This window comes from Zootoca vivipara, chromosome 11 (genome assembly GCF_965207765.1).
Source record: "Zootoca vivipara chromosome 11, rZooViv2.hap1.1, whole genome shotgun sequence".
NCBI classification, from domain to species: domain Eukaryota; kingdom Metazoa; phylum Chordata; class Lepidosauria; order Squamata; family Lacertidae; genus Zootoca; species Zootoca vivipara.
In genome coordinates this window covers 16,331,349-16,348,684 of record NC_142594.1, presented here as the reverse complement: position 1 = coordinate 16,348,684, position 17,336 = coordinate 16,331,349, and the positions used below count along the sequence as shown (strand labels likewise).

Sequence of the window (17,336 nt, the reverse complement as noted above, 5' to 3'; positions counted from 1 at the left end):
TGCAGTCAACTATCACTTGCTTTTGAGAGCTTAGCTAGGGCTTTATGATTAACGGAGTTTAATAGTAGCTATTTGTTTTGGGGTTTTTGGATTTGTGTTAATTTGATCCTGTTCTATTCTTTATATTTCAGGCACAAGTATTCATCAAGTGGTGACCTGTAAGAGTGAAGATCCTATATTATATGGATTCTATAACAGAGCATAATTTTTATTTAGATAAAGTATGGGTGCAGTGTGAGAACAGCAACTGTTTAAAATGGAGACTCTTACCACATGATGATGCAACGCATATTGCTCCTAATGAACCATGGTATTGTTATATGAATCCTGATCCTTGGTTTAACAACTGTTCTGTTTCTGAAGAACATTTTCCAGGGGAGTCTCAGTTTCAAAAACATGGATTAAAATATGTGTATTCAAAGCTTCCCCTAGGAAGCTTAGTTTTGGTGAAAATTTACCCGTGGCCAAGGTAAGGTTTTAAAAAGTTAACATTTAATTGCAGGTAACACAGATTCACTGTATATTTTGAATGCAGTAGTCTGAGAAGACATAAAAACAATCCTAGCCTTGAAGAATGGGGGACAAAACAATTTTCCATTCTACTCCAGTTATTCTGTTCTGATATTGTCTCAGGAGGCCTAGTTAAAAAGTATACCAAAACAGTATGCTTCAGAAAGAAATAGGAGAAAGTGGAAAACAAGTTTGTTTGTTTGTTTTTTAAAAAAGATTGTTCATGATAAGCACAAGCAAATCTTACCTCCAAACTTACGACAAGAACAGGGAAAGCAAGTAGGGGAGCAATCCTAAACTCCCCATAAGGCTGGCTAAAGAGTCATAGGATGTGACAGAAATGCTGCTCCACCAGCAGAAAGGGCGTTTTGCCAGCAGGTCAGCCCTGGAGGTTCCACGCCAGTGTACCTGTGGAAAGTTCCATGGGTGTAAATGTATCACTAGCATTGTTCCCACTAGTCGTGGGCTCCAAAATGGGGTATTCCAACAGCTTGTCAGGCATGGGCTTGGACCTGGATGACTTAAGTATTCCTCATTCTCCCAACATGCTCCCAAAGTGAGCATTTAACTATGACAGTTGAGGAGCTGGCATGGTTATTTTAGGATTTCATTTTATTTTTTTACAACATTATGAAAGCATCCATGTACACACAGCTCCTGCCTGGCCATGCCAAACTAGCAGACTGTGGATTTGTGAATGCTGTGCTTCAGATCCCCATCAAGTACATAGGATTGCTCTGCAATGTGCCTTTACAGTATTTTGAAAGACAAGTTATTAAAGATCCCTGTGCTGGTGTGTGTGTGTGTGTGTGTGTGTGTGTGTGTGAGAGAGAGAGAGAGAGAGAGAGAGAGAGAGAGAGAGAGAGAGAGAGAGAGAGAGAGAGAGAGAAGTTGCCAGTTATTGATGTTTCTGAGTAAAAAAAAAAATCAGAGCATATGTATTATAAGCTTTTTCTTTCCCTGAACTGATTTTTAAAAAACATTTTATTTTAAGATGGCCTGCCATTCTTTGTCCTGATCCTACTAATGGACAGTATGTAACATACGACTCGGATGGAGATGTTGAAAGTCATCATGTAGAATTCCTGGGAAAACCCCATTCTAGGATCTGGGCTGCTATAAAAAACATTAGCATTTATCCTAGCTCATTTAAGGTAGGAGCTTTTAAAACTGTATTTTTTTCTTATTGATCATAACTTTAAAACTACATAATACATATCTTCTAGATATGAACTTCCCCCATAACTTTTTAAAAAAAACACCTAATAGAAGCAGAATGTTGGGATGCTGAAAATTTAGAATTGTCAACAAATTCTTTAGGGTTATACAGAACACCCAGAAGCATTACCTCTGACTTATAGTGTTGTGACGAGATTCTAATGTATGGCAGCTGACACCTACCACTTGAATGGTCAGCAATGTAATTTTTGAAAGAACTAGTTTTTATTTCTTTATTGCTTGCTTTATTCTAGGCATTTGTACCCCGACAGCTGATGAATTATTAGGCCAAAATTCCACCAATCCTCTCTTTGAGGTAGCTGGAGAAATGAATTTGGTTTCTCCATTTCTCCAAAGGATGGTTGATATTGTTAGAAATGACTTCACCACCCATATGTTAAATAATACACAGATTCAAACTTGCAAGAATCACAGTTCTGTTTGGTGGCTGTAGATTTAGTTTAAAAATTCCATGTACTTCTGTATGGAAAACGTTCTGCTATTATAAACCTTAAATATTAATCTATGTAAATGGCATACGTATATTGAGCTAATAATGTGAAGCCTGTTGGACCTGATCTACCTGGTGGGGTCTGTAAATATACCAAATTCTAAATTGGTCTAAAGAAAATTGCCACAGGTGCAGCAACTTTCACGAAAACTACAGATGCACTTTATTCAGGAGTGCCAAGGAAGGCAATCTTTCACTGGTTTGGTGAGGTTCTGAGCAGCGTTTAAAAGGTTATTAAGATTTTCATGTCCCATCGTTGAGGGCTTTGGCAGCAACTGTGGGCAAAAAAAGGAAGATAGGATATGCACAGGTTGATTTTTGAAGCAGAGTTTTTGCCAGGATTACCACAGTATATAGAGAAGCTACATACTGGATGCTCTGTGCAATGCCTATTTACAGTATTTAGTTATGAAATATGACAGGGGTGCAATGGTTTGGCAAGTGTTTGTCAACCTTTAGAAATCTGAGACATATTTGGAAACCTGAGATGATTCCCTGTAACAAGATTGCTCTAGCATTGCAGTAAGGCTCTGGTGCTTCATAAGGCAATACAGTACAGGACTAAGACGTGGGGCATTTTTGCTGATCCTAGAACTTCATCCTCACCATCTGGATTTGGCTTAAAAGACCAAGGAAAAGTATGGGAGCATGGAGGGTAAGTTGTAAGTAAGCACAATTTGTGATATTGCATTACATCAGTATGGTGTGCATCCATTATGTGGTATATCAGCCTTAGCTTCCAGTTTCCTAGCTTTGTGGAGCCAACATGAGAGAGCCTTAAATCTGGTCCTAAACTGGATTTTAAAAATAATGATGATGAAGAAGAAATAGTAACAGACAGAGTCACAGTAATGTGGTACTCTTGTAACCCCAGACAAACATTTATTTCAAGCTCATACTGTGGCAAGAAGAATGAAGTTGAAGCGGAGGAGAGCAACCAGCCTTAGCTTGCAGTTTGTCTAGATAAATTCTAAAACTGGAGAATTACAGTTCATTCACTACCTTTAATGCACAAGATTTGACTTTTGGAATTCAGAACATGCTTTGCTCATCTAGGCCAACAGCAGATAGATGTCCCAATTATATAACTTTATTCCAACGGAGATTAGGCAATCCTCATCTCTTGTTAACTTTAAATTAGCTTAAAGACGCAGGTTTATTTCATTTTATGTAAAAAATTTATATACCACCCTTTGCTAAAAGGCCACAGGGTGCTTTACTGCACAGTATCATGTTAGCATAATTTAGATACATAAAATAATGTCCACAAAATACAAAAAAAAGAGTTATATAACTGCTTCATAATAATAAATACATAGTTGGCCACAGTGTTTAATTATTCACAATGTCAACACAGCAAGAATCCACAACTCAACCCCTCCCTGCAAAATACAAGATTCTAATAACATATTGTTATTTACCCATCTCGAGTTCAACTGTAAAATATAACGTGTTTAACAACAGTAGTATAACTATATAAAAGCCTTTTAACCTAAGATATTGAATGCGGTTCTTCTGGGCTGTTCTGCTAGACAAATGCCTCACAAGACGAATTTTTCGCAAGACGAATGCGTTTTGCGATTTCAATGGAGACTCGCAAGACGAAGTTTCCTATGGCGCGCTTCGCAAAATGAATTTTCGTCCCCTAGGGTGCCTCGCAAGACAATTTTTTTATTCGTCTTGCGAGGCACCCTATGGGAAACCGCACTTCAATGTGTTCCTAACGAATTTTTCGCTATACGAAACGACTCACGGGACGAATTAAATTCGTCTTGCGAGGCACCACTGTATATGGCTTTTTGTTTCGGTATGCTGGACTAAATGGTTTGGGGATGGAATTGGATACATTAAACAGTTTAAAATAATGTTGCTGATGGATTTTATGGACATGTATTTGTTTATGGTTGTAAACTGTCAGGGGGACTCCCTACAGGGAGCCTCCCCCCGTCATCCTGACCAGCACTTTGCCCAGCAACAGCGCTAGCAGCGGGTCAGGAGGAGAGAATGAGGAATGGAGTGGTATGGAGGGAGGGCTCAGTGAGGTGTCCGAGCCCTGACAACGCTCTGGGGAACAGAGCGGGCAGGAAGGGCTCAGAGACGCGTCAGAGCCTTGGCAGCGCTCTGGTCGAAGGAAAGCGGATGAGGGGCTCAGCGAGACATCTGAGCCCAGGCGCCACCCCAGCCAGCAAGAGGGGAGACCTCTCATTCCAGTGCCCGAATTGAGGCACACGCCCACACGTAGGGCTAAGGGGCGGCGTTTCAGGGTGCCCAGTCTTTTATGCTGGCCCTGAAGCAGACAGAAGCCATTGCTGGATTCTGAAAGTGACTAGGTGGTCATGTTTTCTGCTATCTCTGCACTGTAAATAGTATGCACAATAAAATTCTTAAAGACAGCACGGACTGGAGCATCATTACTCGAGAGTAGCCGCAACAACCCCCTGACATAAACCATTTTGGGAAACAATCTTGCCTAAAAAGCAGTCTAAACGTTTATAAAATAAAGGATGAATTAAACTGTCAACATGTAATGGTGCTGGTTGCTTTCTCATGAGTAAGGCACTCCAAACTCTGTGTCTGGTATTTACAGAGTTTTATTATTTACATATGTACAAGACAGAGCATCAAAATGCATGACCGTTCAGTCCGAGTCAGAAACCGGAAGTGCCGCATGGCAGGACTTCCGCCAGCAAAACACCCTTGGTGCCTTGAATCTCCTTCTCTCCTTGTGACGCTTCTCCCCTCTACACTGCTGGGGTGATGGGGCTAGTGGAGCACTCTCCCCCCCCCCCCCCGAGCTGCTCAGCTGTTGAGCCGGTGCTGTCTCCCTTGAAGCCTCCCCTTCCCCAGGGCTCTGGTCCGACACTCCAAACCTTTCCACCACCACCCCGGACACCTTGCACTCTCAGCATCCCTAAGCTGCTGCTCCGCTTCCTCTTGCTCTGCACCACTTTCCAGAGGATGTTGCAAGGCGCTAACATCCCGGGCTGCTTCCACCTCAGAGAGCCCTGGTCCCACCTTCCTGGACTCTCCGCTGACCCCTGGTGGTCCCCTGACACAACATACCTTTACTAACAGTTTTGAGCAAGTTAGCTGTCTACCAACAGATGGATTTTCCATAAACATGCTAGCTCATTAATAGGGTGTCTATTTTGCATTTACGGATTTGGTTTCTACTAGTCACAAGGGCTATATGTTAGCTTCAGGATCAGAGGCTGTGTATACATTTTGTTTCCTCATTTGCACATTGTTGTACATGTTAGAACAGTTGCATGTGTTTCCACATCACCTGCTGTAAGCCCGCATCTGTGGCTGGAGAGGGTTTTGAAGAATATATTTCAATATATTTCCGGAGTCCCAATTCAATTTATGTGGTTAGTTGCATCACGGTTGGGAAGTTTTGATTGTAACCACTTTCCCATTCAATCTGATGAAAAAACTGTATTGGTTTTAAGTTGATTTCACCACTCACTTGTGTTGAGCGATTGTGGTGTGATGTTCTTTTACCTCCTTAATATTCAGCTGTCAGCAATGGTTTTCAAATAGCAAATGTCAAGATCCATTCACTTCTTATGTTATCAAAGTTAAGTGTTAGTTTTGGTACAACATAAAAATGCTGCTCAAATCTTTTCTTTTGCTCCTTTTAGTGTGGGTAAAGTTTCTTCCTATTTATTGTATGAACTCTTCTGTAGCTAAATCTCCTGCCAATCATTTAGTAGTTTGATAAAACGCCCTTAAATCTCCTCTTATTTCTGCCATTTCCGCTTCAAATGCCTGCCTATCAATAAATGCTCTTCTGTCCTCTGATTGATCTTTTAAACTCCATCATATTTTTTTCTTTATTCTTCCTTTCATTCTCTACTTGGCCTGTTTTCTTTTTATGTGACATTGCAAATCTACTCCTTTCTTCTTCCCTTACCAAATTCAAGGACAGTCACTGTTGACTAAAGAAATGACTGATGACTGTTCTCAGGCCTTTTCCATGTCATTATCTGAGAGACGGAAAAGCCTGAAAGCAGATATACACAGTCAGTCTTTATTTGGCTGTTGTCATACTGTCTCCACTCAAGGCCATAATCTTATAGCTCTATTTGCAGGAAGTAAATGTGGCTTAGCTTCAGTTGCACCAGCTTACACTCTTTGTTCAACCTTTCTTGGAACATGCACTAGGCTAATGATCTATTGGTTTCACAAATTTGTGTATTCATAAGCCATATTTTAGGACAGGAATGCCCAACCTCTGGAAATCCAGGTTCACATTAAGAATTATGTAGAAGAGGGAATTTCAGCAGATGCAAGTTGTACTGCCATAGCACTGCAGGTGTTTGAAAAGCTTTGTCGCTTGAAATGCCCCAATGCTAAAATGCTTGTTATCACTGCTTTTAAAAGTTTCCTGGCTTTCTTTAGGCAGCTACACCAAAAGCTGAATATGAATACAGTAATGTGTGTGTGTGCGCGCGCGTGTGTGTATGTGTATTGGCGGCACAACATTTGACCTCTGCCGTAACCCTCTCTCTGAATCCTATTTTCAGGACATTCCTCTTTGGGAGAGCTTTTTGATTATGTATTATAGGGAAATGGTTGTGATTCTCTGTCTCAACATGTAATAAACAGATGACTTAACGGCCAGCTAGGTATGGGTTGGGGGTAAGCTTCTACTGTTGAAGGAATACTCTAGCTCAGGCATCTCCAAACTTTGGCCCTCCAGATGTTTTGGACTACAATTCCCATCACCCCTGACCACTGGTCCTGTTAGCTAGGGATCATGGGAGTTGTAGGCCAAAACATCTGGAGGGCCGCATTTTGGGGATGCCTGCTCTAGCTGAATGGGTAACCATAAACAATTATAGGTAGGTAGCCATGTTGGTCTGCCATAGTCAAAACAAAATTTTAAAAATCCTTCCAGTAGCACCTTAGAGACCAACTAATACCAATGACAAACTTAGTTGGTCTCTAAGGTGCTACTGGAAGGAATTTTTATATTTTGCATAAACAATTATACTTTTGCAGCAGAATTCTGAAATATATTGCTCCAGAATTAATAGCACAGGTAACAGCTTATTATTTTATAGTTTTTAGGCCAAGCTTCCTCAACCTCAGCCCTCCAGATGTTTTGAGACTACAATTCCCATCATCCCTGACCACTGGTCCTGCTAGCTAGGGATCATGGGAGTTGCAGGCCAAAAAACATCTGGAGGGCCGAGGTTGAGGAAGCCTGTTTTAGGCTATACTGTACAGTTATTGGAATGGCTCCTCAAATGTATCCAAGCAATAGTGCTACATTTTGATGGCAGAAATGAGGGTGGTTACAGAGCCTAGTTGTAGGGTTCATAGATGATTCAGACAGCTTCTAAACACAGGATGATGCTCTGTTGATCAAGAAGTGGCTCTACTTCAGGCATCCCCAAACTTCGGCCCTCCTTTTGAACTACAATTCCCAGCATCCCTGACCACTGGTCCTCTTAGCTAGGGATCATGGGAATTGTAGGCCAAAACATCTGGCGGGCCGCAGTTTGGGGATGCTGCTCTACTTCATAAGCAGACAAGCCTGCTATTAAGATTAACTCAGATATAATTACCACAAATTGCACTTGAACCAAAACCTGCTTGACATTGTGAATTCCTTTGTCGGCTTCTGAAATTAGCCTGTTCCTGATACTTTTCTTTATCCCCAAGGGATTTACTGTCTTCACAGATATGAAAACACCACAGAATAATAACAAAGCACACTATAGTGAAAACAACAACAAGTAAACATTCATGTCTTTTAATTACTGGCCAGAATAATTGCACATGCATAAAGTAGATTAGTCTTAAAAATAGAGCTGGCAGAGATAAAATGTGAAACCTAGAAACATTACCAATTAATAAATTTCATGTTCATGTACCAATTAATACTTTTCATAGATATTTAGAAATGGTAGTCTGTCTTAAAGTTTTTATGTGTTTATATGCCTACCACATTTTTAAACTTAAAATCCATTGTTGTATATTGTTTTAAATGTTTGTTTTGCCTTTCGGATTGTAGTTCCATTTGGGTATCACAAGCTGGTCTCTGACTGTAATAAATTTCATGTTCATGTACATAATTTTCAGAGATATTTAGAAATTGTTATCCTAGGGGGCTTCCGGTCTAGCGCCAGCGCCGTCCGGTGGGGTCTGCTTCGAGCTCCGAGGCGGCCCGTCTTTGCGAGGGGGGGAAGCAGCGGGAGCGACGCTGCACCCCATAGAACCCAGTGTCGAGCGTCACTGGGGCAAATGCTCAGCAGAGCCCCAATTCCGACTCCCCAGCTCGCCGGCATGCTCTAATAAGTGCGCCGGTGCAGGAAGGGTTGAAGTCGTGGGGGCCATTTTGAGCACGATCGTTGCCCTCGCGGAGGGAAGCTCCGAACCGGAGGCGGAGAGCGCTGGATACCTTCCAAAGAAGGACTGAAAAGATTGGGAACCGTGAGTAAAAGGACTTAAAAACTCTTAATTGACCTTAAATTTGGAACGGGGGTGAGACCTATAAACGGAAGCCGATCTCCCCCCACTGATGAAAAGAAGAAGCAGTAAAAGGAGAATTACCCGATGCCAGGGAAAGGAAGCTTGTAGCATAAACAACTCCAAGGATTGAAAAAATAAAATAAAATTCTCCCCCAGAGGCAGGGCAAAGGGGGAGAACTGTATTAAGGTTGGAAAACCCCTGCAAACAGTGGAAGTTAAAGAGAGAAGCCCCTCCCCCTCTCCCGAAAGCGGCAACCCGGACAGAACAGCAAGCGGATGGGGAGGATATAAAAGAAATAGTGGAATGGACTTTTAGAGGAATGGACTTAATGCATCCAGTTGGCAGAAATCGGAATAGCCACAATTGGTGACCACTTCCTGTTATTCTAGTTCTGCTCTGTCCTTGAAGAGCTGGGAAAATGTCAACAATGGACTATGCACCTGGTTTCCAGAGAAAAGTCTTGAGACTCTTGTGGGAAATAAAAATTAGCATGGATAAGACTCAACAGCAAATGGAAATAACAAATCAGGATGTACAGAAACAGGACATAAGTGAATCAACAGTGAGAGAAGATGATAGGACATATGAATCGAACTACAATTTAATCAAAGAAGACGAGGATGGTGTAGATATGCAAGAGGAGAAAGATCAAATTCGGATTTGGAATACCCCTCCTTTTGAGGGGGTGGAACAAGAGCTGTCTGAGGGGAAGAAAACACACAAGGAAAACAATGTGCAAGCAAGATGGGAACATTGGGGGGAGGCCAGAGACATTTGGGTTGTAAAACATGTTAAGAAAGGGGAGGGATGAAGGAGGATGGAATATACATTGTTTACTAGGATGGATAAAAAGGGATTGAAAACTGGATTGCTGACTTTGGAACTTGTTGGAATGGAAGGGAATAGCCGTGATCGGGGGAGAGGGAGGGAAAATTGAGAATAATTGATAAATTAAAGATTGGGAAGGTAAAAAGGACCTAAAATATAAGGGTGTCCTTGGAAGAAAATTGTGGCAAGGGAGGGAACAAAATTGTATGTTTGTTAGAATCAGGAAGTAATAGTAATTGGGAGCATTAGAAAGATGTTTTTGGCAAGATGATTTGGAACGGTTGGGTGCTTTCCCCCCCCTTGTCGGTCGTCCCCGGGCTGGGGGCCCCTGGTGGCAGGGGGGGCTTCTGGGGTGGGGGGACAGGGAGGGGGGAGGGATCCAATTGGAAAAAGAATCACTCCCCTGCCGCTTTCCGTCCTCTGGGACTCTGGCAGGAGGGGTTCTGGGGGTGGGGGAGGGAGGGGGTGAGAAATGGGAATAAAAGAGAAATTATTAAAGAATATGGATAGTATATCAATATAAGATTGGAAAGATTAAAAATAGAATGAGGAATATGATAAGAAAACTGTTAAATATGATTCAAAAATGAAAATCAGATAGAAGGGAGATCGGGGAAGCCCACATAAAAACAATGTTTATGAAAAATGATTAGTTAATAATATTTTTTTTTCTTTTTTCTTTTCTCTTTTCCTTTTTTTTTCTTTCTTTTTTTCTTTTTATTAAGATTGGATAGATGGTTGGATGGATACCCACTTGTGTCCCTCCTGCAAACCTGGAGCCTCTTTGTGGCAGAGGGGGGGGGTTTCTGGGGTGGGAGGGAGGTGTGGGGAGAAATTCAATCATAAAATGAACCACTGTCGACTGCCAGTTTTCCGGGGTATCCTCTTGTGGGAGGAGAGGGTCCTTGGAGGGTGGACAGAAGTAGGTGGAAAATATGATATGTTTGCTTGTGTATGTTGTTTCCTTTTTTTTTTACTATGCAAAAATCAATAAAATATCATTTTTTTTAAAAAAAAGAAATTGTTATCCTATGCAATCTGTTAAGGAAAGCTTAGTTGAATAAAATTATCTTAACTAGATCTAGTAAAAATATTAACTAAAGGCTTGATGTATCATGTTTTAAGTCCACTCCAGCTTCTGGTTCTGAAACATCTGAATACCGTACTTGTTTTCAGTGCAGCAGCTCCTGCTTTTGAGTTTGTTGGCTTTCGTTGGCACAGCTCCAGGAAAATGCAGGTATCTTTTTATTTTTGTCAGTGCTGGTAAGTCAATTGTACTGCACTTACCCTACTCACTGGTGTGAGATCATAACACTTGAATGAGCATCTAAAATATCCATCTGGGAGATGCTGCCATTTAGGGGCCCATATAGCATTTTACAGTTTATCTGTCCTTTAGTTTGAATTTTGGCTGGTGCATCTTTAAGCATTTTAATTATAAGCTCCTGAGTTATTCCAAAGTTCAAAATAAAAGTTTGAACATTCAGTATTAGGATCTAGCAATTGCTTTTCAGAAATCAGTTGCTCTTTTCTCCCGATCGCACCTGCCCAAAAAATTCTCAGTGACAGTTGCCAAGTCAATTGATTTCAGTGAATTTCTGTTCCATACAGTATATAAATCCAGATAATTTTCACTTTCTAAAGGCAAGTTTAAATAATGTTGCCTTTGAAATTTCTGGGTTGGGCTCTATGTATCAATTCTGGATTGGAATCCATGTGCTATAGATGTATAGCTGTTAGGTGTTAATACATGCATTTTGGAGATTGGTGAATTTTCCACTGATTAAAAAGTACTGGTACTTAAATCTGTTTACAAGCAAATATGAGGCTCAGATAATAAACCCTTCCTGCCAGCAGCACTTTTCTGGTTGCAGTCTCAGAAAGCAGCCAAGGTAGAAAGGAGGGAGGCCGCTGGTATATGCAGGGAGTTCGTTTCTGAGACTGCACACCAAAGAAACTACTGTAGTACTGAGAGCAACTACTACTAGGGACCCTCAAACTCCAACAGTAGCTTCCATGGGCGTAACCCTTCAGAACAGAATTAACCAAAGATCGTAATTTGAGCTGTGAAAGAATTTGTGGTGGGTTTCTGATGCTCATCTCCAGTTTGAAATAAGCATTGCCAAGCCCCCAAAGTTAATTCCCAGGCTGAGCCTAGCAAATTTCAGTGGCATTGGTACCTGAAATTTAAAAAAGGTAAAGGACCCCTGACAGTTAAGTCCAGTTGTGAACGACTCTGGGGTTGCGGCGTTCATCTTGCTTTACTGGCCGAGGGAGCCTGCGTACAGCTTCCAGATCATGTGGCCAGCATGACTAAGCTGCTTCTAGTGAACCAGAGCAGCGCATGGAAACGCCATTTTCCTTCCCGCCTGAGCGGTACCTATTTATCTACTTGCACTGTGTGCTTTCGAACTGCTAGGTTGGCAGGAGCAGGGACCGAGCAACAGGAGCTCACCCCATTGCGGGGATTCAAACCGCTGAACTTCTGATCGGCAAGCCCCAGGATCAGTGGTTTAGACCACAGCACCACCCACCTCCCTGTACCTCAAATTTACTTCAGTTAAATAATAAATGATGCCTCATAATTGAAGCTCCGTTGCACCATTAGCTCATTTGACATGGATTTCCTTTAAAATGCAATATTTGAAAGCACTTCTTGAATAGTTAAGTCAATTTCTGGAAGTGTTTAGTCACGTAAGCAGATTATATCTGCCTGTCAAAATAGCAGTACCCTGGTTTAAGCTGAAATGACATTTTTAAAGATATCTACTTCTAGATATTTGTTTCATCTTTTTGATATGTTATAAACACCCCCACACACAGAGTGAGAAATAAGTTTTGTAGAGGAAAAATACCCCAATGTGAATAGAATAATCAATACAAAATAGGATAATTCTACTAAGTAGAATATTTGAAAAGCTTTTTATTTTAAAAAGTAAGTTTCATTCTGATTCCAAAATCATTTACAGCCTGAAATACAGTTCAGTTAAACCTAAGAACTAGGATTTAAACATATACTGCATAATCATCTTAGATCTGTATGTCATCTAAATTGGATAATGGATTAGAGTTTGAAATGGCTAAACTGGAATACACAAATGAGGTATCTTGAAAGTGCTATAGTGAGGTTTTTTAAGCCCTAGGAATTGCTTTATTAGATTAGATCAAATGCCTACGTAGTTGCGCATGCTGTTTAAAACAGTGAGTAAGTCAGATATTTGGAAGTTTGCAAGCTGAGTAACCATGGAGATGGCTATCTTCAGTAATTTCCCCCAGTATCTGGTCATTAAAAGTATGATGCCTGAATATGGAGGCTCTATTATTATTATTATTATTATTATTATTATTATTATTATTATTATTATTTTACTATCACAGCTAATAGTCTTACAGATCGATGACTTTCTGTACTAAGTTTCCATCTAATTTAGCAGCCATCACTGTTTCTTAGTTTTGGTTTGCACAAGTTGATTCCTTTTGCTTATTTTAATTGAAACGAGTGAGCAAATTTATTGGATGGGCTGGGGAACTAAAATTTAGAGAGAGAATAATTTATCCAGCTATTTCAACATTTTATGAATCTATATCATGTCTCCCCTTACTCATGTTTTCTGTCATTGTAAAACCACTGCTTTATTTCCCTAATCATTTTAGTTGCCACTTTCTGTACCTTCTCCAGTTATCCTTTTAGAAATTGAGTTACCAGAGGTGTACACAGTGTTCTGAAAGGCAGTGCAGCTTCTACTAACAGATTTGGATAGGAAGACTATCTTTAGCTGTTTTTGTCCCAATGGATATCTGAGATCAGATGTAACTCCTCTTAGGGGAGAAAATTTGGAAGAGAAACAATCTGAGGAAAGAACAATTTGAGGGAGAAAGTCCAGCATCCTCCTCACCATGGATGTAGCCAGCATTTTTGTTGGGGGGGGCAGGCCTTTTGTTAGAACTTGGGGAGGAGGCACAAGTTTCCTACCCTTAAGTTAGGCTCTTTCGTGCCTCAGATTCCTTGCAATCAAATTTTAAGATGATCTTTTAAAATGTTTTTTTAAAATCCTTCCAGTAGTACCTTAGGTAAAGGTAAAGGGGCCCCTGACCATCAGGTCCAGTCGTGTCCGACTCTGGGGTTGCGGCGCTCATCTCGCTCTATAGGCTGAGGGAGCTGGCGTTTGTCTGCAGACAGCTTCCGGGTCATGTGGCCAGCATGACAAAGCTGCTTCTGGCAAACCAGAGCAGCACATGGAAACGCTGTTTACCTTCCCGCTTTAGCGGTTCCTATTTATCTACTTGCACTTTGATGTGCTTTCGAACTGCTAGGTGGGCAGGAGCTGGGACCGAGCAACAGGAGCTCACCCCGTTGCAGGGATTCGAACCGCCGACCTTCTGATCAGCAAGCCCTAGACTCTGTGGTTTAACCCACAGCGCTACCTTAGATACCAACTAAGTTTGTCATTAAGCTCTACCAATGACAAACTTAGTTGGTCTCTAAGGTGCTACTGGAAGGAATTTTTTTATTTTGTTTCGACTACGTCAGACCAACACAGCTACCTACCTGTAACTTTTAAAATATGTTTTTCACCACAAGGTGGCACACACGTATATTGAAAACACACTAGCTTGAATCCTTTGTACTGTAAATAACTTTCTTGGAAATTCATTATTTGTATGCTTGTATTGTCAAGAAAATATCTTAAATCAAGTAATACACTTTTTTTTTAAAGTGTGCATTACTGCATTATGTGTGCACATAATTGTTGCACATACATTACTATATCAAACTGAAGAGGTTGTGAATGACGTCTTCCCTTGTAATTAGCATTTATCCGCCTTGATAGACACACAAAAGGATGACTACTTTTGCTATCATAATTATAGTTTTGTTTGTTTTTTTAATTACAAGTATTCAAAGGGCAAACGGCTCTTTCATTAGGCATAGTTATTTGGAGCAATTAAGGGAATTAAAATAATTAGGAATTTGTGTTAGCTTATTATATTGCTGTTCTGAAAAAAGGTGATTTTTCAGGAAGATTATGTTAATTGAACCAACTATGGAGATCTAATAACACAATTTATTTTAATTTTTGCTCTTAACACTTGTGCTTGGGTTTTTAAAGAATATATATTGAAAGATTGCAAACAAACAGTGTAGTTCATTTGGTTTATTAAAATAATTACCCTTTTCTATTCTGTGTATGCTCCTATAAAATATATATGCTCCTATAAAATATAAAGTTGCAGGTTCAGGGAGGACCATGCACACAAGCAACGAGGATGCAGAGCATTACTTGCAAAGAGCAAGTAGTTCATTTTGTATGGTGCATATCATTAAAAAGTTAGCTTCGCCTATTTGAACAGCTTCATGGTTTGGACAGCTATACAGAATACGTAGGGTTGGATTCAGAGATAGTCATGCTTAAATTAGTCATGTATTCCAACTTAATCCCCTTGATTTTAGTGGGTCTGTGCTAAAGTTGACTTAAGTTTCGATTCCATCCCATTGCTTTCTCTGGGTCTGTTTAAAAAATACTAAACTGTATTTAACTCATAGTTTAATAATAATAATAATAATAATAATAGGAGTTAAAAGGATGTTAATAGAAAACCTTGGCTTGGGGTAAGAGCATTATTCATCAAGTATTACTCTGAAGCAACACCATTCATTTTAGTAAGACTTGTACGTAAGTTGAAGACAACGGATTGCACCAGAAACTGAAGTGGGTACAAAAATAAAAAAGCAATACTGGGAACGCCTGCGTAATTGTTGCGGGTCATGCTAATTTCCCCAAACGCAGAGACGAGAATGGGAAGCTGAACAGCTGCTCAACCTTGCTAGATGACACCAAGCTTGGAAATGTCTCCTAAAGCTACAATTCTGAATGAATTTATATGTAAATAAAATCTAATTCAAACCATTGGACCTTACTTCCAAGTAAACATGCACAGCTCCAATTTGTAATCTCCCCCCCCCAAAAAATTGTAATCTTAAGTGATTCTATGGAAAAACTGGTGTCTTTCCAATGTGTTGTCATTTTGGCTGAGGTTGGCTTGGACTAACGTTATTCCCCTTCATTTGTTTGTTGCAGGGCCATTTATTTCAGAAGTTTAGGAAAGCAAAAACAATTTAATAAAGTGTTTGTGTGCTGGGTGCATATGTTGTCCTCTTTGTTGTGATCTGTGGTATTACTGGCTCTTTGATTATTTTTTAATGTAGTAGTGAAAGCTAAAGGCCGAATGAGGGCATGATTAATAACATTCCCACATCTATTCCTTTTGAAGCCTTTACCAACCCAGAATAAAATAAGAATAAAATCATGCCATTGATCCTATTTGTGCATGAGATCTTAACAAAACCCTAAGGAAACTTCATATTCCTTCAAGAAGTTAAAGTTCTGGATTCACAACATCATCTGTGAAAGTGCTTGCATTCCCAAGGCAGAATTGCTAACCAAGGTTGTGTGCACATGTCAGGAGTCCAGTAGCCGGCTTGATAACACAGCGACCGTAGTTAATTAAAAAGCTTGATTTGTTGTCAAAACAAACAGACAACTCGGGACAGCTCTAACACAGCCCCTGCCATCATTAATCATGATGACCCTTCTTAAGCCTACTTCCAGCGAGATCAGAAGCAACTGAACTTTCGCTTCATACGTATTTTTTGCTTCCTATCTTGGAGCCCTCCCATTCGTTGAGACCTCAGACTGAGTGAGTCAGCTCCCTACTCTCCCCCATTCTCTGTGAGGCTGTCTCTTAACTCTTTCCCTCATGTTTGTGCTTCTGGCATTCTTGCTGCCTCACCGCCATTCCCTTATCAGCCGGCATTCCAAGGGGTGGGGGAGTTGGCACGAGCCGATGCTGATCCTGCGTGGCAGTTAATCCTCTCTGTTCCTTGCTGCTGTCTTCCGCTGGCTGCAACCCTTTCCCTAGGAGCTGGCTCATTCATGACAGCACATTAGTGGTTTAAAATGCAACCAGGTTGTTATTTTTCTCAATTTGGGTCGAAGCTGGGCTTGAGAAAAACACATCAAAACACAGTAATTCATTTTTTTAAAAAAACACCAGATCGTGTCTAATGTTGTGGGTATACCACTTCCCAAACTATCAGTCAGAGTGCATTGGGTGCAGAGTAAATGAGAGTGTGTACACAGCCTAAGTCAGGCATAGACAACCTTGGCTCTCCAGATGTTTTGGAACTACAACTCCCATGATCCCTAGCTAACAGGGCCAGTGGTCAGGCATCATGGGAGTTGTAGTTCCAAAACATCTGGAGAGCCAAGGTTGCCTTTGCCTGGCCTAAGTATTGGGAAATGACATGGTTAAAAAGTTTTTTTACTTAAAAAAAAATGTTTCCATTTGTATTTTGACTTTTAAAAGTCTAAGCCAGTGGTTCCCAAAGTGGGCGGGTGCCACCCCCTGGGGGATGGTGGGATTACCTAGGAGGGCACTAAGAGGCATAGGGGCAGCAGCTGGAGGTGTAAATGACAATAATAATAATAATAATAATAATAATAATAATAATAATTTTTTATTTATACCCCGCCCTCCCCAGTCAAAAACCGGGCTCAGGGCGGCTGACACCAACAGAATTACAATAAAACATAAAAACAATTAATTAAAATACAGATTAAAATACAGTATTAAAATTTAAAATGCAGCCTCATTTCAAGTAGGCCATAAATCCAAGCCATGAGGGAGGAAAACACAGGGGTCAGGCTGAGTCTAACCCAAAGGCCAGGTGGAACAGCTCTGTCTTGCAGGCCCTGCGGAAAGATGACAAATCCCGCAGGGCCC

General features: G+C 40.7%; 1 protein-coding gene across 1 annotated transcript in view; it reads left to right on the top strand.

Moving 5' to 3' along the window:
- Positions 1 to 131: 131 nt before the first annotated feature.
- ZCWPW2 (zinc finger CW-type and PWWP domain containing 2) overlaps positions 132 to 17,336 on the top strand; it is a 38,545-nt gene continuing 21,340 nt past the window's right edge. Inside the window, exons 1-2 of the mRNA XM_060281055.2 lie at positions 132 to 469; positions 1,505 to 1,664. Of these exons, the coding sequence (XP_060137038.2) occupies positions 183 to 469; positions 1,505 to 1,664 (447 nt within the window). The 5' untranslated portion in view covers positions 132 to 182. The remainder of the gene's footprint in view (positions 470 to 1,504; positions 1,665 to 17,336) is intronic.